The sequence below is a fragment of the Nothobranchius furzeri genome, chromosome 15 (genome assembly GCF_043380555.1).
Source record: "Nothobranchius furzeri strain GRZ-AD chromosome 15, NfurGRZ-RIMD1, whole genome shotgun sequence".
NCBI lineage: Eukaryota > Metazoa > Chordata > Actinopteri > Cyprinodontiformes > Nothobranchiidae > Nothobranchius > Nothobranchius furzeri.
The window spans coordinates 59,239,510-59,259,819 of NC_091755.1; the positions used below are offsets into that span (position 1 = coordinate 59,239,510).

General features: G+C 44.6%; 3 protein-coding genes across 4 annotated transcripts in view; all 3 read right to left on the minus strand.

The window, feature by feature from the left end:
• Positions 1 to 1,986: 1,986 nt before the first annotated feature.
• Positions 1,987 to 12,883, minus strand: tasorb (transcription activation suppressor b). 2 transcript variants are annotated; one of them, XM_015977031.3, is made up of 23 exons: positions 12,588 to 12,883; positions 11,251 to 11,396; positions 11,027 to 11,119; positions 10,860 to 10,932; positions 10,616 to 10,707; positions 10,393 to 10,527; positions 10,195 to 10,319; positions 10,069 to 10,100; positions 9,730 to 9,835; positions 9,542 to 9,645; positions 9,350 to 9,459; positions 9,151 to 9,223; positions 8,951 to 9,025; positions 7,894 to 8,739; positions 7,208 to 7,509; positions 7,006 to 7,126; positions 6,073 to 6,923; positions 5,552 to 5,674; positions 5,089 to 5,248; positions 4,299 to 4,407; positions 4,035 to 4,213; positions 3,768 to 3,902; positions 1,987 to 3,664 (listed from the first exon to the last, which is right to left on the minus strand). In XM_015977031.3, the coding sequence occupies exons 1-23, from the start codon at positions 12,880 to 12,882 to the stop codon at positions 2,454 to 2,456; spliced, it is 5,496 nt and encodes a 1,831-aa protein (XP_015832517.3). In that variant the 5' UTR covers position 12,883; the 3' UTR covers positions 1,987 to 2,453. The 2 variants fall into 2 exon arrangements, with proteins under 2 accessions (XP_015832517.3, XP_015832516.3); XM_015977030.3 differs by having other exon boundaries at positions 1,987 to 3,667.
• Positions 12,852 to 17,328, minus strand: asb14b (ankyrin repeat and SOCS box containing 14b). The gene is made up of 10 exons (XM_015977032.3): positions 16,600 to 17,328; positions 16,054 to 16,169; positions 15,929 to 15,981; positions 15,713 to 15,844; positions 15,473 to 15,631; positions 15,123 to 15,368; positions 14,774 to 14,948; positions 14,154 to 14,688; positions 13,904 to 14,057; positions 12,852 to 13,807 (listed from the first exon to the last, which is right to left on the minus strand). The coding sequence occupies exons 2-10, from the start codon at positions 16,167 to 16,169 to the stop codon at positions 13,632 to 13,634; spliced, it is 1,746 nt and encodes a 581-aa protein (XP_015832518.3). The 5' UTR covers positions 16,600 to 17,328; the 3' UTR covers positions 12,852 to 13,631.
• Positions 17,329 to 17,660: 332 nt separating this feature from the next.
• dnah12 (dynein, axonemal, heavy chain 12) overlaps positions 17,661 to 20,310 on the minus strand; it is a 44,108-nt gene continuing 41,458 nt past the window's right edge. Inside the window, exons 72-74 of the mRNA XM_070545056.1 lie at positions 20,186 to 20,277; positions 18,092 to 18,159; positions 17,661 to 17,956 (exon numbers count right to left, since the gene is read on the minus strand). Of these exons, the coding sequence (XP_070401157.1) occupies positions 17,763 to 17,956; positions 18,092 to 18,159; positions 20,186 to 20,277 (354 nt within the window). The 3' untranslated portion in view covers positions 17,661 to 17,762. The remainder of the gene's footprint in view (positions 17,957 to 18,091; positions 18,160 to 20,185; positions 20,278 to 20,310) is intronic.

Sequence of the window (20,310 nt, forward strand, 5' to 3'; positions counted from 1 at the left end):
CATTGATGAGATTATGAGTGCTGACTTTGTCTCCATCCAAGCTGATGAAACGATGGACATTTTCTCTCAGGGTCAGCTTGTGATTGTGGTGCGTTACATCGACAAAGCTCACAATGTTCGAGAAAGGTTTTTTGAGTTTCTACCGCTCCAGAATGCAACAACTGATTCTGTCGCCACCACACTCCTGGATAGGCTAAGCACCATTATCCCCGCTGACCACAAGGCCAAGCTAATTTCTCAGTCATATGATAGAGCAAGTGTACTGAGAGGAGCCACCGGTGGTGTGCAGAAAAAGGTGCAAACTGTGTATGACAACGCACATAATGTCCACAGCTATGCTCACCAGCTGAACGTGATCATGCAGCAGACTACATCACACATCACAAAGGTCAGGCAGTGCTTTGATGTAGCTGGATTCTCTGGATTTTTTTCAAGATCTCCCAAGGAGTTTGATTCTGTCACCATAAAATAAGTTGTGTGTGTGTGTGTGGGGGGGGGGGGGGGGGGGGGGGGTGAGGCTACTGGAAGATGAGACATTCATCTTCTTCCTGAAACTGTTCCATCACATGTCTCACGTGGATGTTCTCTACAGCCAGCTCCAGAAGTGCTCGATTGATTTGGTCTTTGCCAGCAGAGTCTTGCAGGAGTTCACGGACAATGTGCAAAAGATCAGGTAAGTGAATGTTTATGCCGTATTGATACTGACATCGGTGTGACATTTCTGATTAGGTTTACTCACTACCAAAGCTTACCTTGGTGGTTTTCAGAAAGTACCCTCCTGGTTTCTATGCACACGACAGCAATCAAGAACAGCAGCAAGCCAAGAAACGCCGCACAACAAGCTCAGATGAACTTCAGAGAGTAGCTAGGTGAGATAGAAGCTCTTAAAGGCAATTCACTGATTATTTTAAAACCACGTGTAATGATGGTAACACAACTAAAGACGTACCTTTTCATGAAAAACATGGAAACTCATATGTTGACTGGTAGTGTATATGTATTTGTTGCAGTGTTTAATGCATGGCAGAAGTTGATCTCTGTATTCAGTTGCTCTTTTTTAGGTTTGTAACACCATCTTGGTCCATGCAAATGAGAGGTTTGCCTTCACCAAGCACCTGATAGGTGCTACGCTGCTGCAGGGACAAATTTGAGGAGCACAGCACGCGGTTCCCCGACACGGCGGTTGACACCACCACTGAAGCGTACCCAGTGCTGAACAAATACAAGCTGAAAAATGAACTGTCAGTCATTTACAACAACGATGAGTTCAGGAACTGCACTGGTGCAGTCGCTCTGTTCCAGCTCTTTGTCCAGAACAACCTCCAAGATGTGTTTTCAGAGACATTAACACTGTTGAAGATCCTGATTACAACTCCAATGACAACCACTGAAGCTGAGAGATGCTTTCCTACCCTGAATAGAATATAAACCTTCCTGAGGAATGCGGTGTCCCAAGATTGAATAAATGCGTTGGCCATGCTCTCTATTGAAAAGACACTTGTTAGGGACACACCTGACTTTAACAAAAGAGTGATTGAAAAATGTGCATGTTTGAAGGAGAGGCAAGCAAAGTTTACATATAAATAATAAAAGACTGAAAACACCTTGTACTTTTTCTTTTAAAGTAGTGTGATGTATGAGTGGCGCTTTGTCCCACCCTAGTGGTGACATGTGGTCTGAGCACATCTGAAAACGGACTTGCAAAAATGCACCCCACTCAAAAAATTTGACCAGCTGCCACTTGCTTACACTGCATTTCTGGTACCATAAAATCCTAATTGAATCTTATTTACATTACATTTATTATATTGTGCACATCATCCTTAGCCTGGCAAGCCAGACTAAATAAATGTATGAAAGAATTTGGTTCACTAGGCTACATCATCCTCCCTCTGGGAATGTTTTTCCCCTTTCAAATGACATGACTCTGTTTTTTTAAATCAGTTTTTAATGGAACGCTTGACACCGTCAAATCCAACACACAAACAGGATTTGAAATGTTTTATTATAATAGAATTTTGGACAACCAAATATGTAAAGTAATAAAAAAAAGAAAACCCAACAGCAAACGTGAGATCTGTTTCACTAAGTTTTTTTTTTCTTTAAAAAAATATCAGCCATTCCCCATGTTCACAAACCGTTCCAAAACTGGAAGAAACAGAAATCACGTTGTCAATTCTGAGAAGCTGGAAGGCCATTACTATTTGTTGGCAAATATAAATATAGTGGTTTGGACAGGGTCTCAAATCGCTCACATGGAAAGAATACAGACCATTTTTTGACAGTAGGACACTCGGCACTGCCTGTATCAATTTTATTAATGTAGAAAACCAGAATCCATATTCACTGATTTTAAATCAACGCATTTATGACAAGGAAATATATACATTCAGCCAGCTCTAAATGTCTCTGGTTTATGGTGTTTGCATCGCCCCGTTCGTCAAGTTGATTGTCTATTCAGGGGCGTAGTTATGAGAATATGTGTAGTCTGTGTAGTAGTTCTGTGTCCCCCCCCTGCCTCCTGGGTAAGCCCAGGAACAGGGTCCCACTCCCGTTCCATTCCCCAGTTCTTGCCTAGGCCGAGGTAACAGTCCTACTGGTGGGACTCCTCTGCCTCTGAAGCCCCCTAAAGAACCAGGAACCATAGCTCCCCGCAAAGACCCGTGGTCCACGTGTGCAGGGAGGCCTCCTACACCATAGCCCACACCAACTACTGGTGGCGGAGGCAGCTTAGGTCTGGGTATACAGCTCCCCCTGGTGGCTACTGGGGGGATACCCACGGATGCGCCAAGGTTTTCAGCACAGTTCACCTGAGTCTTGCCCCCCTGACAACCAGGAGTACTGCCTACAAGGATTTCCCCAGTGGTTGGGAGGCTGCTGGGGTCATGGGGCATAGAGGTGACCACACTCTGGCTGCTAGCAGTCTCACAGGTGGTGGTCTGCGTCGCGTTCCATCCAGCTTCTCCAGGTCTAGTGACTGTCCTGTCCTGCTGTACGGGAGTCCCACCGCCCATGTAGCCCATCTGGGCTGCATCACTAGGGTTTTTATAGGGTAGGGTGGGGTTAAGAGGAGTGGCTCCAGCAGCATCTGACCCATAAGTCCGACCTTGCATCATGAGGTGAGGTGGAGGAGGAGGTTTGACCTCCAAGGGGAGGGAAGCCAGGTTGGCTAAAGGTCCGGCTGTGGCTATAGCAGCTTGAGTTGGGACTGCAGAAGAAGCTGTATTTGGGACACGGTACTCCTGTTCCTGTGTGCTGCTGCAGGGAGAAGCGGGGTAGGCTGGCGATGCCACGTAGCCAGAAGAACCAGTGTAGGAGGACCACGGGGTGGAGGGGCACAGGAAGCTCTGGTGAGTGTTTACAGGGAATCCACCAGGTGACAAGCTGCCGAGATCTGAGGAGGCTAGGCCTATCTGGTTGGTAGCTTTAAACTGAGAGATGGCCGTTTTCAGAGCAGTGCAGTCAGCCAGAGTTGGCGTTTTCTCAGGGGTGGACTGCTGGTCTGGGAGCGGAGGCCGAAACTCCTCCATCTCAGGAGGAGGCGGCAGCACTGACTCCTCCTTCTCGACCTCTGGGACCTGCTCTGAAGGCTCTGAAGTGGTTGCTGGCTCACCATCATCAGAGTCTAACGACATGTCCTCCTCTTCCACACACTCATCATTCACTACTGGGAGACAAGTGGAGAAAGAGAGAGAGAGCAGACAAATCAGAGTGGTTATTAACAATAAATAAATCCAGCAGGTCTGATGTTTTCTGGTGCTTCTCACCAGTAGATGGTGGTGTTGGAAGCTCATTCTGGTTAATGGATCCAATCAGACTGTGGAAACCGCTCATGACATCATCAATGCTCGCTATGACTATTCCGTTTCTGGAATACTGCAGGAACATTTCAAATGGTCTCTCTGTTTTTAAGAAAAGCAGTCACTATCAGTCATCTTTATTATCAGGACAGAGTCTCAAACATAAAACCCACATGATGATTATTGTTGTTGTTGTTGTTGTTGTTGTTACTGATGAGAATAAACTGGAAATACCTGTGAGGAAGATGAGGTGTCGTTGTTGCGTGTTTTGAGCCTGAAGCTTGATCAGGCATTCCAGATCAGGAGCTTGACGTGACGCCGTGTCACACTCATGGTATGGGAGGAACTCCACCAGATGCTTCTTCTGATAGATGGTGAGAAGGTTCAGCAGCCCCATGGCATTAATATTTAACCTTAAAAATAAACAAATGCTTCAGTGTCTCTGTAGTCCTTTATAACAGTCTCTACGCAGCTGAGAAGCTCGACTCAGACACCAACCTGCCCAGCTCTTTTAGCTTCTTCTGGGACTTGCAGTGCACCTTCCACTGCCAGGGGTGTTCAGGAGTGCTTTGTTCCTCCAAGAACTTGAGCAGTCCCTGCAACCGATCTAGAAAAAGCACAAAGCGCACAGAAATGTAAGTAAAGGACCTGAGATCAACTGCTGGAACTCAATTCAAACAAATATTATTTATCCTTTAAAAACTGCAGCTGTATGTTGTTTTCGTCACCAAAGGATCTGAAAGAAAGTCAATAAAAAGGATGTTGGAGGGGTGAACCGCCTCTGGCAGTTTGAGGCTTGAGTGTTCGCATTAAGCTGACTGATGTTGCTAATTGCTGAGAAACAAATGTTGCATTTAACATCTCCTAGTGTTGCAGATGAAATATGTGCAGCTCTTATTTCCTAAACTCCCGCAGGCTCTGCTCGTCTCCCTCGTGCTGCTGCATGTTTCACCTGCAACCCTTCAGACCTCCATAATTCTGCCAATCTGGAACAAAACCAGACTATGGGCATTTCCACGAAAAGTAATAATTAAATAAAGCATCAAACATCACAGCAAATCATGGTTTATGACTGCTGATTTCAGTTGACCTTGTTTATTTTGTCCCACCAGTCAAAATTAACCACTGGGCTCAAGGATTCCTGTGCACTTCCTGAATAAATCCAATTCTTCATGTGGCGATTCTGTTAAAGGAAATCTACAACTAAGCAGGAATTCTGAAGCTACGGTGGTTTTGTAACCATCCATCAAGTTTCGAAGTCTTGCCAGGTTGATCCTTTGAAACCCACCCTGTGTGATGAGATCGGGGTTGAGGACGAACTCGTCAGACACCATGAAGCCTCCCGACACAAACAGCTCATTGTACGTGTGGTTCTTCACGTCGTCCAGAGAGTCGACGCCAGCAAAGCTCACAGAGGGCAGCTTCTTCAGAGACACCAAGGCAGGAATCTGAGCAGGACAAATGAAGCTAATCCAGTCAGCCTTCATGCTTTTGATCACCACCCACAAAACAATGTCACATCATTTAGATTAATGGTCAATAGAATGCTGAGATTTCAGTCTTGGTGGGATTAAGGACTAATCAGATCATCGGGGAATTTTCTAGTGTTTAGTTTTACCAAAGTCAATCGGAAGAACGACAATCATCTAAGAAGTTATGAAGCAACGATTCATCGGACTTCTGCACGACGGCTGTTCAGAACAGACTCCGGTTCTTGTTTCTGTTGACAGAGTGGCAGGAAGCCGCCGTACCTTGTGCACATGTGTGGCGATGTCCTCGTTTCTGATGATTATGAGGAGCTTATCCATACGGCTGCTGTTCTCCAGAAACGTCTGTGGACTGCACTCACTGTTGCCGAGACTTTTCAAGTACTCCTGTGAGAGACAGGAAGTGACACATGAAATTTAATCATGTGTGTGTGTGCGCGTGTTCTACTACTACAGCAGAAACAACACTGGGTCTGTAACCACTGTATTTTTTCACTTGATCACAATAAACATGAATTAAGGCGGCATAATTGACCCGTGACTTGTTTTTTGCCATCCAAACAATTACCTTTAAACCGATTAGCAAACAACCTAAATGATGCAGCTCTGAATATTCAGCAGTTTCAAAAAGCACAACCCTGATTGATTTTTATACACGAAAAACAAAAATAAATAAAATTAATTGGCTAATCTGATGAAAGTGGATCTTTTGACGTTAAAATAATGAATTATACTTCTATGAAACACGGGTAAAAACTACAATCTGATGGAGCCTTGTTTTGTACCTTAATCTGCTGACAGATGCTGCCCTCTTCACCCTCGTCTACTGAGTAGATGTAGAATTTAACCGTATTCTTGGTGACATCCTTAAAGATCTCCACCAAGCTGGTGAAAACTTCAGGTTTCAGCTGGCTGATGAGGCTGCCAGCGAGCAGATTAGAGCCCACTCCAGGAGCAGCGTTAGCGTTTTGGGCGTGGGACTCCGGCGAGTCCGCTGTCACACGAGAGGGAGAATAGACCTCGCCCGTCACCTCTGCTGAGGAAACATCTGCTTTAGCCTTGGTAGACACCGTCTCTTTGTTGATGCCATCAGTTTTGCTGCTTTGAGAGGAGTTGGCGCTCTTTGGCGCTAAGAGCTCTGCTTTAGTTTTGGAGGCCTGAGATGTGGGAGGAGGTGGGGTTGTGAGACTGGATTCTTCCTCTGAGGGAGGTGGAGAGGCATCACCGGAGGGAGCAGGTGGATCTGGAATCAACTTGTTCATCTTTTCACACAGTGCTTGGACGTGCTCGTCGGTAGACACGGGCGTGACGAAGGGGACGACGTAGCTCGAGAAGCAGGTGTTGGGCTGCCAGCAGTGGCGCAGGGGCAATCGCGGGGGCAGCTGTGACGTATACGACATGTGGCGAGTCTGCATGAGATTTTTAATGTTAGACGTGAGGCTGTGTATCTCCTGGTTCACTATGGTGTCCAGGCTGATGGAGGGCCGGAACGAAACCTCCTCTGGAACCGTTAAAGGAGGCACTTCTGCCTTTTGCACTTCCAGAACTGTAGGTGTCTTCTTCGGCTCCGGCTCGCTTTCAGCAGGTGGCACGGCCTCTGGCTCGGGCTTCGGCGTGGCAGAAGGCTGAGCTGTTTCTGGAAGAGGGCAGATATGAAAAAGGTCACAGCCTTGTTAACCATAACTGAAACAGTTCTAAAAGAGAAGAGTTTGTGTTACCTAATAGCGTAGAGGCGCCTTCAGTGGTAGGGATTTCCCGGGCTAAGGCGTCTGAAGCTTGTGCTTGCTGTGGTGGCGAGCCCACGCTGAACGGACTAGCAGGGCTACAGTCCATGTCCTCCTGAAAAGACAAAACAAGACTTTATTTTAGATCTAAAACATTAAAGAAAAACCAAACAGGATCCGACCATTTCCACCTCACCTCAGTGTAGTCTACTTGAGAAGCCGTCTCTCTCGGTTTCTCAAAAGCTAACTCGGGAAGACCCGATACCGAAGCTGTCGAGGATTCACCGTGGTTTTCCTCTGTCGGCATCGAATTCTGCCCCACGGCTTTGTTGAGCGTGGCCAGAAGAATTTTGAGCAGGCGCTGCGTTTCGTTGACCGCCGAGGCGTTAGCATTGCCACGAGCCCTCAGGTCGGTGTCATAGATACCTATGCTTTCCATCACAGCAGTCAGACTGTCGCTCTGTTCAGCCTCGGCTCCGAGCTCGTCTGTCTGGAACGCTAGCATAACACACACACACACACACACACACACATTCATAGCGTGAGCTTTGGCTGATTTATCAGTGTACTTTTGTGGTATCAGCAGCAAACCTTCAGAATCAGCCAGACTGTGAGCTCATTAATAGCTTAATTTATGTTCATGTGTGCTGAGCAGGAAGCGTTCAGCAGGCCGTGACTCAGAACGGTGGTTTAGTAGCTCTGATGTACACAACACTAACATGCACTACACTTAACTGTGATATTAAATCACTGAGAACTAATCAAACGGCTCTAAAATACAAACCAAACTTTCGCTCTTTCAGACATTAAAAGGCAGAGTTAGCAGAAAATTTGAATAACTCCTTTAAACGAATGCAGACGAGTGGTTGCTTCACTTCTCACCTCTGCTGGGCTCCCCGTTGCTTGCATGATCCATGCGTTGATGCTTGTTGCTGCCCACCCTTTCATCTTCTTCAAACTTCCTTTTGAGGCTGTTGGCGTCCCAGGCCCCGTCGTCCCCTCTGTCCTTCACCAGAGTTTTCTTGTGCAGCTGGATCAGCTTGAGCAGCTGCTTCATCTTGTCTTGATCGTACTCGCTCTGGGACAGTTGCACCGTTTCCAGCTGAGGCTGCGGCTCAGCGTGGGGCTTAGGTTGCAGTTGGGCGCCATTTGAATGGGTCAAGCTCGTCCTTTGCTTGCTGCCCTCTGGGGGTGGCTTCTCCTGAGGTGGCCTCTCTAGGGACAGACGTTCTGAAGGCTTGTCTGCTCTGTCCGAGCCGCGGTCTGAGCCACCCCAGTCAGAAACGGGGCTGTATTCAACCGGAGCTAAAACAGGAATCTGCACTGGAGCCGGTGGAGGTACAGGGGCAGGCACGGGGACGGGATTTCTTATTCGCTCCATCAAGTCTTTAGCTTTGTTCAGGGGTAAAACATAGTTAGCAGAGTTGTGGACGTAAGATCGCAGCACAGCTTCCATGTTAAATTTGGACCTGGGCACCAGGAGAGGGCCTGTCCTTTCATCCACGCTAGATTTATAGTCAGGCAGAATGAACGGCCGCACCATTCCTGATTCCATACGGGTAAGGTAGTCCGTCATCTGGCGCTCCACCCCAGAACTCAGGTCCTTGCCCGGGTTGGGACGCAACTTGAAAAATGAGTAATGTAGTGCAGGAATAAAAGGCTTCGTGGAGGCCAGGGCAGCAGGCTGAGGCTCCGCCTTCAGCAGCTCTGGCTCTGACAGTCTCGAAGCTACGGCATAGGATTTGTGCATCTTTAGTGGCAATCAGATCCATAAACAAGCATGACAAAAACAAGAAAAGCTCTAAACTCTGATTTGTAACGAAGAGGGAAGATTACAGACATGAAACAGTTCTCTAATAAAGTGGCTTCATGAATAATGCAGGAGCAGAGACTCCGACTCCATCAGGAGCATGATGGGGAGACGGAGAGCTTTACTTACAATACTTGACAACCGTCCTTGACTCCTGAAAGATGAATAATGCTTGTAGCTTCTTTTCAACCCGCCCCCGCCGCTCTGGAACACAAACAGCAATCTTTTTAAAAGCAAACTCTCAGCAGAGGAAAAGAGTAGGTGGCTCGACTGATGCAAGAGATTTATGAAAGTTTAAAAATAAATAAATAAATAAAACTCGGGGGCACCTTTTGACTCGACCATCTGAGCGGAGGACAACAGAAAGAGAAAGCCGCGGTCATGCAAGGACTTCACCAGCACCTGAGTAGGAGAAGAAACATTGGTGTTCATTTAATTTCACAGAAACAATTCGACTGTTTATCAGTGTACAATTATGGGATGTTCATTGATATTCATTTAAAACCAAGTCTGTTCGGTTAGACTTACCATGCGATCCCTCTCCAGTTTGTGGATCAGCGATGCCAGGCTCCCGCTGGTTGCTTTACCTTTTCCTTCCACTACATCAAACAGGCTGCAGGACATCCCAAACTTCATCACTGCAGACCAAAAAAAAAAAAACAGGTTACGTCTGCATGGTCGGCATGGTAACAGATCCACAGACACGTGGTCCAAACTGACCTTCCCGTGATATGGTGTAGGTGTCCCACGAAAAAAGAAAAGAGGGGAGCTTCCGCTTCACCTGGTCCAGCTGCATGCCCCGATTCATCTCCAACTTCTCAGGTCTGCAGAAGAAAACAGTCAGACAACAATTCACACATGGTGGCTCAGAAAAAGAGCCCCTTTTGACCTCAGAGATTTTTACTCACAGTTTGTGAGGAAGATAGGCGCGCGAGAAGGACCGTAAAGAAACTGGGAACAGCTCCTGGCCCTTGTTCACCAGCGGGCCGCTCCACACGGTGTAGCAGCTCTTCCCTGCAACAGCACATGTCAATAAAACCAACTGACTTCATCTGTAATTAGTCATTAAAAGTCCTTCATTATGCATCGGTTACTGAACCCAGAAATCCAACAGAACACCACTAAACCATCTTTTATAACCAACTCAGGTACTAAAGATTTACAGGTGACTTCGGATGTAAAGACGTGTTTTCCAGTGGAACTTGTTGCATAACTAGCAGGAAATTTTAAATATAAAAGAAGTTTACCTCTACTTCCTTCCATGGAAATGGTGTTAAACCTGTTCAAAACAGAAACGGCACGTTTATGTTAACAGTCAGCATACAAACATCCTAGAACTGCTGGGTGTCACCGTTTCCTGCAGGATAACATACCTGTGTGCAGTCATTGGAGCTGCTGCAGCCTCCTTGCCTTTGTACTGAAAAGAAACTATAGCGTAGGGGCACACGTGCCGGGGGCGTGTCTTGATCTCATCAAACGCAAACTCAAAAAAGTATTGCTGCAGAAGACAAAGATGCATCACAATTCAGCGTACTAGAACATGCATCAGAAAACAAACAACCAGCGCTTACCTGTGTGAGCTCAAACGCTCGATACGACAGCAAAGACGTGACCCTGTTGGCACTTTTGGACAAGTGACAGTCAAACTTGGTTGATGGTTCGATTGCATTCTTGGGCATGTTCTCGTGGATGTGCTTTATTTTACCCTGAAGAGCAGAAAACGCTGTGATTGGCTCAGAGTTTCAGAAAATTCAGAAGAAAGCCACGAGGGAAAAAAGACAAAGCAGGCCTTACCCTCATGACTTTAAAGATGATCATGTCTCCAAATGAGCCTGCCTCGAATGGGTTCATTTGTAATAAATCAGAGTATTTGGAGAGATAAACACCTATGGTGAAAAAAAACAAGTGAGTTATAGAAAGTCCCATTAAAAACTGGCAGCTCAGACAACAGTAACAGATTTTTTATTAGAATATGGTAATAGTTACGATATTCTTTTGGGTTTAGGAAATAAAATCATTTTTTAAAAGATCAGCGCACCCATTGATGGATTTCCAAGTGTCATAATCCTACAGTGGCCGAGGGACAGCCCCTTCTCACAGATCCACTGGAGCTGGACAAAAGGAAAAATGACAAAAATAAATAGAACACAGAAACTCGACTTAGTTGTTAAAACATCTCAACAGTTTCTTCAAAATCCAGCAAACCTTGGATTTGTCTGGGAAAAGGAAGCAGTACGACTCCGCGAGCTCCGGTTCAGTTCGCCCCGCCTGCTTCATTTCTCTCCGCTTCTCGATGAACTGGCACAAAAATAAAGCAGAGTCAAGTTCGTCTGAACTTTAGCAGCTTAAAAAAGTACAGCTCAGAAGAAAATGGCTGTGAGATTTGTTTTGTTATGCATCATTTTAAACCGTTTTAAACCATGGCCCACCTCCTTCTCCAGCAGCTCGTTGTGAATTAGCCGGGCCTTGCAGTAAGAAAAGCTTCCTCGCGATGACGAGTCGAGGTAAAACGAGGAGATGATCTTCACAAGATCCTCAAACTCCCGACTGTCAGGGGCCAAAAACTGGTAGAGCCCTGCAAACATACACGAGTGAAGCGGCGCGTTAGCCGCAGCATCGGCTACACACTGGTCTTTACAAACAAAACAGTAAATCTTCAGATTACATCCAAACAAGTGTCAAATTCATTCCATTAGAAGACAGTCAACTCCCACTTTGTCTCTTAAATACTCAACACGTAAGCCACATCTTATGACCGTGATGTGAGCTGATTGTTTCTTTGTGCATAAGGTGCACGTTTTTAGAGATCATGAGGCAAACCTTCCATAAACAACTGTTACAACTTAGTTGCATCAAAAACCTGTTGCACAGGTGACCAAGCCTCATCTTTGTCTAGATGCATACTTGGTCCAACCAACAGGAAACCATAAAGAAGCTTCACAGCTTCCAGCGGTGGGACATAATGTCTCTGTGTGACAACAGGATGTGGACATGCCATCCGAGCATAATCACAGATTAGCCCGTCTCAAAACTGAGTGATCTCAAATGTTATAAGTTAATATATCATGCGTGTGTGGTGGCATGACAGACATATTAAAACACTGATCAAACATCATCCCATTTGTAAGGATGCTGAATGAAGCCCAAGTGACGGTCCACACTTCAGAAAGATGGGGTCAGTGTTGAAAGTTGCACAGGATTTATTTCTGGGAGGGATGCTGAGGGAGCACGCGGTGGGGGGGGGGGGGGGTGCTCTGTGGTAATACCACTAACATCAACCTGAGGTAAGAGGATGGCTGCGGGACTGAGAACTATTTGGATGGACTGGTGAGGTGAAATAAACCATCGTGCCCTTCACTGAGGTCAGACACCCACATGTTGTCAAAGGGTGGCTACAACACACTCAGAACGTGTGCAGCACCCTTAAATCAGGGTATTACAAAAAGATCCAGAACCTAAACGGGCTTTCTGATGGACGGTTCTTGAAAGTGCTGCTTCCAGGCGCAGGGAGCAACGATGCTAACTTGGTAACCGAAGCCTACGCCACCGAAGCTAGCGCGGTCTACAAGCACCACTACACCAATCAAGGCCATCCGTGTGCTTATAGCATGGCTGTAATTGAGTTTGAACCTGGAATACCACGGGATTTTTCTAAAAGTCAATAAACCTGCAGAACCAAAGAGCCAATTAGCTTGCTAGCAGGCTAACTGCATGCAGCAGCAGAATTATGAAAGCAGTGTTGAAAATAGCAGCGATATGGCACCACCTTTCCGTTCTCTCGTCTTCCTCGGAATCTGGAAATTTCTCCGTGGCAACTCTTCGTTCGATCTCTGGGCTGGCGAAGGATAGCTGCTACTGCTCCGGGCATCCGCCAGCATGCTCCTTCGCCGTTCAAGGGCTTCTTGTTCGGGCATTACACCGTCTCTACATCCAGGCTGATCGCCATTTTGGTTGGCTGTGGCCGATGAATTCTTGTGGGCTTCGCTCCCCTCCGGCGGTGAATCGTTGGTCTCGGTGCTTTCTGAGTCCGTTTTTCCCACCGCGTTGGGGTTTAGGGCCATTTTGGGGTACCGTGCACGTAGTAAGGGCAATGTAGCTCAGCCGATTACGACGCCGCTTAAAACACACACTCTCCTCCTCACCCAGCCTCCGCCATTGTAAAAATGACGTACACGTTCTTGTCCACCACTGCAAAACGTTGCCGTCACTGTTTACATACGAGAAAATCCACACCACCCAGCGGCCCAAGAGGGTACTGCATTAAAGAAAATGAGTCAAGTGTGAAATTGTTCAAAAGTCTAGGTTAAAAAGCTACAAATTTATGTTGATTTAATCGAAAGAATACATTATATCACAGTTTAACGTTTATTATGCAAAGTTGTACTTAGTATTTGTGAATTACTTTGATTAAAAACACATTTGTTTAGGATTTTTTAAATCTTTCTTATTATTATTTTTTTCTTTTTACTTTTTAAAAACTCCTTTATAGCTATTAAATGATAACTTTAGTACATGGTGATGGAGACCACCTTCACTTGTAATTCTTTCTTTGGCTACAAAGTGGGGTCAAAGAGACAAAGTCCCCCCCCCCCCCAAATGACCAAACATTTATATTTGTTGTATCATCTAACCAAAAAAGTCACTGTAAAAGAAGGTCAAACTTTCTATGTATACACTTTATATCTCTTCTAACATGACCCAGTGTTATAATCACAAGAAAATCACATAAAGTGAAAATTTAAAACACAATAACAAAAAAAAATTAGATTTTTACTAAAACTGTAACTTAGTTTTCTTTGATTTTTTTTCATTAGGGGATAACCATGCTCCCTCTGCTGTAAACATCAAACTCCTTAAAGCGTAGGTAGTCTTTCAGCCTGGGTGGAAGTGGAAGGAAGTTGATAAAAACAGGCGCTCTCAAGCGCAAACAATTGAGGTGCTCCCTTATCTGCAACCGACACAGGTGCTTCAGGCTTCGTGCATTTCCTGTCAGTCAAGATATGTCAACAAAAGCAGTGAGTGGACTTAAAGATAAATGTGATCATTCAACCATCACTTATGATGGGTTCCTAAAGTTCTTACTTAGGATGTGACAGATTTCTGGCCACTGCTTTTGCTCCTGCAAGGTCTCCTTTAGTTTGGGGCAGAAGGAGACGTGGTCAGTGTAGTCCAGCATGATGCGCACCACCTGGGCAGACAGGTGCTTTAGCCATGACACTGTTATCACCTCACAGAACTAAGAGAGGACAAAGAAAAGACAGTGGCCGGTCAAAATGAAAAGTTAAGTAAAGCTTTCCTTTTCAAACACCTTCATCTATTTAACTCTCCTCACCACCATGTCTTTGAAGACTGATGTTGTCCAAGGTGCATAACCATGGGAACTCTCTCCAAAAGGACAGTCAAAGCAGCGCTTTACGTCATAACCGTGGTTCAGAATCATTCTCAGCATGACCTCATCGTTCAAGGCGTATTGCAGCGCCGAGGGGAAGTGAGTAGTGTTGACACGTGAGTAGTAGTTGACATTTGCCCCGTATCTCAACAAGATGTTGATGAGTTCGTAGTTTCCCTGTCTGAGAGCCACCTGTAGGCAGCTGATGGGATCTTGGTTGACCATTGCTCCAGACTCTAACAGCAAGTGGGTGCAGTGAAGATCACTATTGGACACAGCAAGAAAGAGGGCAGACCTGTGGTCATCATCGTAGCTGCGACGCACCCTTGGGTGCAGCATGAAGTTTGGGTCATAGCCAGCTTTCAGCAGTATTTCAACACATTGAGTGTGTCCCCCAGCAGCTGCAGAATGAAGAGGACTCATTCCACTTTCTTTGACAGCTTGCATCTTTGTCACTGGGATGAGGACTTCCAATGCTCTGTGACAAAAAACAAAAAATAAACTTATCGGTACGTGTTCGGTTAAGTTTGAACTTCAAACTGAAAAGGTTTGCTATTCCTCACAGTCTGTGTCCGTGATAGGCCGCTCGGTGTATTGGCAGGTGTCCATTGTGAAGCTGGAGGTTGGGATCTGCTCCATGGTCCAGCAGCAAGGTGATAATGTCTGGATGTCCTGATGCTGCTGCATCAAACAAAGTAGTACCTGACTCTGACTCGGATTCAGACCACAAACGGGCTCCTGCAACATATTAAAGCTCTAAAATGAACAGGCAATTTCTCGCATCTATTGCATTTCCTTTGTGTTTCCTCTATCAGAAGATGATTTTCATTTCTAATAAGGTAAAACAAAGTCCTGGAGACAGATGATGCATTTTGTTCCATGAAACTATTTTCCATAAATGATCTAATTTACCTTTTTGCAGTAGAGCCTCCACCACATTCAGGTGTCCATTCTGTGCAGCCAAAGAAAGTGGAGTTTTCTTTTTGATATCGAGAGCATTTGGGTCAGCACCCGACTCCAACAGCAGATGCACAAAGTTGTCCAAGCCTAAAAAGGCAGACTCATGTAGCGCGGTCCTGTTTAGTGGTCCTGTTTGATCCGTTTTGGCGTTGTAACGAAGCAAAAGTGTGGCCAAGTCATACTGATCATTCAGAATGGCTTTGAGACAAAGAGCAAAAGAGAGAATAAAAACAGAAATGAGCACCTAAAAGATAATCTGTTAAAATGTTAGTCAGATTAAGCTTTGAGATTAACATTGTTACCTGCCACCAAGGGAGAATCCTGCTCATCATTCTGCACATCTGGGTCACAACCGTTCTGTAACAGGAACGTGGCGTTCTCACGAATTCCGTGGACCACCGCTAGAAACAAAGGCGTCTCACCCTTCAGAGAACGACACTGAGCTGCTCCTGGTGGTGATGCTGCAAGACAAACACACAAGAGAAAATCTATGCCCTAGTTTAAAAAGCATTCTTTAAAAAAAAAAATCAAACCTTTCCCACCTGAGAAGAGCATCTCTAGTATCCTTCTGTCATCCTTTACTGCGGCCTCGTGCAGAGGGATCCATCCTCGCTCATCGACTCTGGACAGAAGCTCTAGCTGCTCTGTTAGTTTCCTCAGAGCAACTTCATCACCTCAAAGTGACAACAGGACATCACATCAGAAGTTCTATTTCTATGACTAAATGTCTTCAGTAGGGTCTGAAAACAGCAGCTTACCCTCTTTGATGGCTTTGAAAATTTCATCTGGGTCTTTGCTGGGTTTCAGATCACTAGAATTTGTACACACATAATAAATAACATGCAAAATGGTGTTTCTTGTTTGAAACTGGTCAAATTCAAACCTTGGGTTTAATCCTTTAAGCTTTCTGTACTGCATCAGACTTTGTTCAATTACATATTGCGTGGCCTCATCTTCGTCCTCCGATTCATAAAAATCCTCTGTTGTTTCTGTGCTCATCTGTTGGTCCATAAAAGTCAGAGCAGAAAAGGCAGCTATGAGGAGGCACGTTAAAAAAATCTATTTATTTTATTAGGACAAGAGAACCTACACATCACATGGAGCCTTGAAGTAGAGTGCAGAGATGTGATCATAAAGAAAACAGCAATCAAGATTATATATATAAAAAAGCCATAAAACCCTCAGAATATTTACAATAGCAGTAACCAAAGCAGGTGCCATGTAAAGAATTACCAGTATTTCACTTTTATCAAAAGTGTATTTCATGCACGATCTAGAGATGTTGTCACATGTTTTTCTTTATAAAGTCTTAATAAGGTGACAGGAAATATCAGACAGCAATGAGTCCTTTAAAAGTCAAAAATAAAGCAAAATAAATGTTAAAAACTCACTCACAATTACATTTGTAAAGAAGTAAATCAGTGTTTACCTTAAACTGGCTGTGCTCCCTCGTCACACTAGAGTAGCAGTGGGCCTCTCAGGACACACACATGCTCCTGCTATTTATAGTTCCTCAACCATAAATATCAGATCACGGGGTTTTCATGACTAGCACCTAGCTTTGACCTCCTAAACACTGAAACAACTGCTAATAACTCAGGTCTTCTCTGACTGTGTTTGTGACAGAAATGATTGTTTAAATGTTATAGCGGATTTCCTCATTAGTAATACAGAGAATGCCTTTGACCATACAGTAGGTGCAGGAGTTGTTGCAGTTTTAAAATGCTTGTTCAGTTCGTTTATCAGCGTTTGCACTCTTAAAATATTTCTTTAAGTTAAACTTTCCTTTACAACTGTTAGAAAACTGTTTTTACTAGACAAAGAAACTGTACGGGTCTTGTTCACGAGTGAGGGAAAGATGGAGCTTGAGATCGATAGGCGGATTGGTGCTGCGTCTGCAGTGATGCAGCCGTTGTACTGGTCTGTCGTGAAGAAAGCGCTGAGCCAGAAGGCGAAGCTCTCGATTTACTGGTCGATCTAAGTTCCTACCCTCACCTATGGTCACGAGCTTTGGGTAGTGACCGAAAGAATGGCATTGCGGATGCAAGCTGCCAAAATTTGTTTTCTCCGCAGGCTGTCTGGGCTCTACCTTAGAGATAGGGTTAGACGCTTGGTCATTCGTGAGGGGCTCAGCGTAGATCCGCTGCTCCTCCACATCGAGAGGAGTCTGTTGAGGTGTCTCAGGCATTTGATTAGGATGCCTGCTGGACGCCTCCCTGATGAGGGTTTTTGGACACGTCCAACTGGGAGGAGACCTAAAGCAAGATCCAGGACACGCTGAAGAGACTGTTTCTCGGCTGACCAGAGAACGCCTTGGGATTCCCCCAGAGAAGCTGGCCCAAGTGGTTGGAGAGAGGGAAGTTGGGGCCTCTCTGCTTATAGGCTGCTGCCCCTGGAACCCGACTCTGGATAAGTGGACAGAAATGGATGGATGGAGACACAGAAAAAACAATCCTTTGCTCTATTCATAGATATGCTCACACAAATTAGTCAAATGCAAACATTTTATTTATTTGAGATCTCTCAGGATCAAACTGTGAATCCAAATGGCTCAGAATAAAGAGCTTGATTCTTCAACTGTGTTGTCTGATGTCAGTCATCAAGCTGGCAGAGCAACGCCACACCACGCTTAATCCAGTGCTGCGGGCGAAGGCTGGTCGGCAACATCATGGAAATGACAAAATTGGTGGAGTGTCCGGTAGTAGAGAGTGTACCCTTCCTCTCGCTGGTCTTATAGAGCGGGCAAACGTAAAGTGTCTGAGATTCATCAGTGCGTTTCTCTTTGGCTGTTAAAGAGAAAAATCCCAGTGAAGCAAAGTAAAAACAAAGTAGCAGCAAGAAAGAGTCAAAAACGTAAGCTACAAATTACACTAGCCTCAAATGTGTTTTATTTACAGCATTCAGAACAAAGGAGTACTCACTGGGTTTTATCCAAATGATGGGCATAGAATCAAACAGTACTTTGGGGTACTGCTCAGCTAGGACTCCACTGAGGATAAAGAGGCCAGAACAAAAAGGTTTAATAGTTTTCACTGATGGTGACATAAAAAATAAATACATAAATAAACAACATGCATTTACATGTTCTGAGACAATACATTTATAAAAACAATGCAATAAAAAAACAACAAACAAAAAAACATAATTTATTCAATATAGTTTGAATTTAAACCCTTTTGATTTAGTTTTTAAATTTAGCTGGTTTCTCCTTTTAGGATGTAAACTCTAAAGTACAAAGAGTCTTTGCATTTTTGAGATCACACATGGAAATTTTGCAAACAGCTTAGCACATGCACTTTGACCCCCACAGGTGAAAGCTACCAGTAACAAGCTTCAGTTGGCTAAGTGGGCGTGGTCTAAGATGCTACTTTCACTTTGATGAGAGTAGTTGTTCTGTGCTTTCCCATATCGGAAAACTCCACTGCTGTCAGTCCGTGTAACCCGTGATCTCTGGATCAGTGGCTACTTTTGAGATAGGCTCAAGGTTGGGTTATTCACAAGTGTTAAACCGGACTGTTTTGTCTGTTCCTGTCATGCTGTACATTTCTGAAGGGCTTCGATTCATGCCAGATCCAGAGGCTTCCTATGTGTAGTATAATACATATTGAAAATAAAATGCTTTTCAGAGTCTTGACAGGGAGATGAAAGGTGATTTGTTGCAGTTTTACAGGTGGAAAACCAAAATCCTACAAGTTAAAGGAGTGAATTACTCATTTAATCCATACATTTGCAGTGGTCTCTAAGAATGAATGCCTTGGAGGCCGTACTCATGGTACAAAACGCCCACAAACCCCGGGCTCAGGCCAGGTCTGTGGCCCTATCCCAATACTCACACCTCCACCCTAGAGCGATCTTGACCGGGGTGAAAGTGTGTAGGGTGTCCCGTATCTCAAGTCCAGAAGCTGATCACACCCCTTTTGCTCTCTTGATCCAGACCGCATCATTGCAGACTTGGGTGAAGTCTAGTACCCACAAACCATTTCTAAAAATATGTACTTCTAATGAAAGTAGTTCATTTTAGGATGATTAGTTGGTGCTCTGAAACTTTAAGACAAAGCAGCAATTATTAAAAATTAATTTTAAATAATTGTTTGTTTTTTGTTTGAAAGGTGTTAAAATAGGTTTTTAAAAACATTATCACAGCGACCAGCATCCTAGCATGCGTTGCGCTGGATTACGCAATGCTCCCTGTCTCCTTTCGGCAATTATTTCCACACACTTAGCCCACCACACACTTGAAGCCTTAAGTGCACTTTGCTGAAGACCGCAGTGCGAGTATTGGGATCGGGCCCCTGAATGCTAATTCATAGTGTGCCGTAGATCTGTGAGGATTTTCTCATCCTAGAGTTGCACTGTCTATTTCCTATCACAAGCTAATACAGAAGATAGGTGAAGGAAACTATTTTCATCTTCATCCTGCATGAAAAACCCAGAGTGGCCAATTATAATCAGAAATAGTCATTTAACAAATGTTTTGTCTTTCAACCACACCTTTACCAAAACTAATAAGAGAGAGATTGTTGGCTTGAAGATGAAAGACAATAAAATCAAACCATTTAATGAGTGAGGGGTGATGTTTGAGCAGCATTAATAGCACATGTTAGGGTTAGCTTGAGGGGGAAATCTTAGCAGCACCAGTTGTAGACAATGTTTGATTCAGTGATGGCTAGGAGAACACAAAACAAACTGTAAAACCATTATGGACAATCAATCCAAACCTTTACTACAAGGCAGCTGAGCTGATTTCCCATTAAATGGTAAAGGGCCTGTTCTTACATTTTCGAGTCCTAGAACCCCAAGGTGCCCAAGGCGCTATTGTGGAGGTTTAAAATGAATTTTTAGCAACATTTAAATTATGGATTATCATTTAGTTTCCTTGTTGTTATACTTGTCTACCTGTTGCCATTTCACATCTTCATTGTGCTTTATGTCATCTCGTATTCTGCAGATGTGACATTACGCTCCTAATTGTGTTATCGATTTTATTTTACACCGAAAAAGAATATTGCATCTACCTTTCTTTGTCCCATCGAGCCCCATCAAGGAACAACCCAATAACATAAACACCATCATCAGGCTCTGTTTCAGAGGTATCAACTGGAAGGATCTGGAAAACAGTAAGTCAGTACATTTTAAGTGA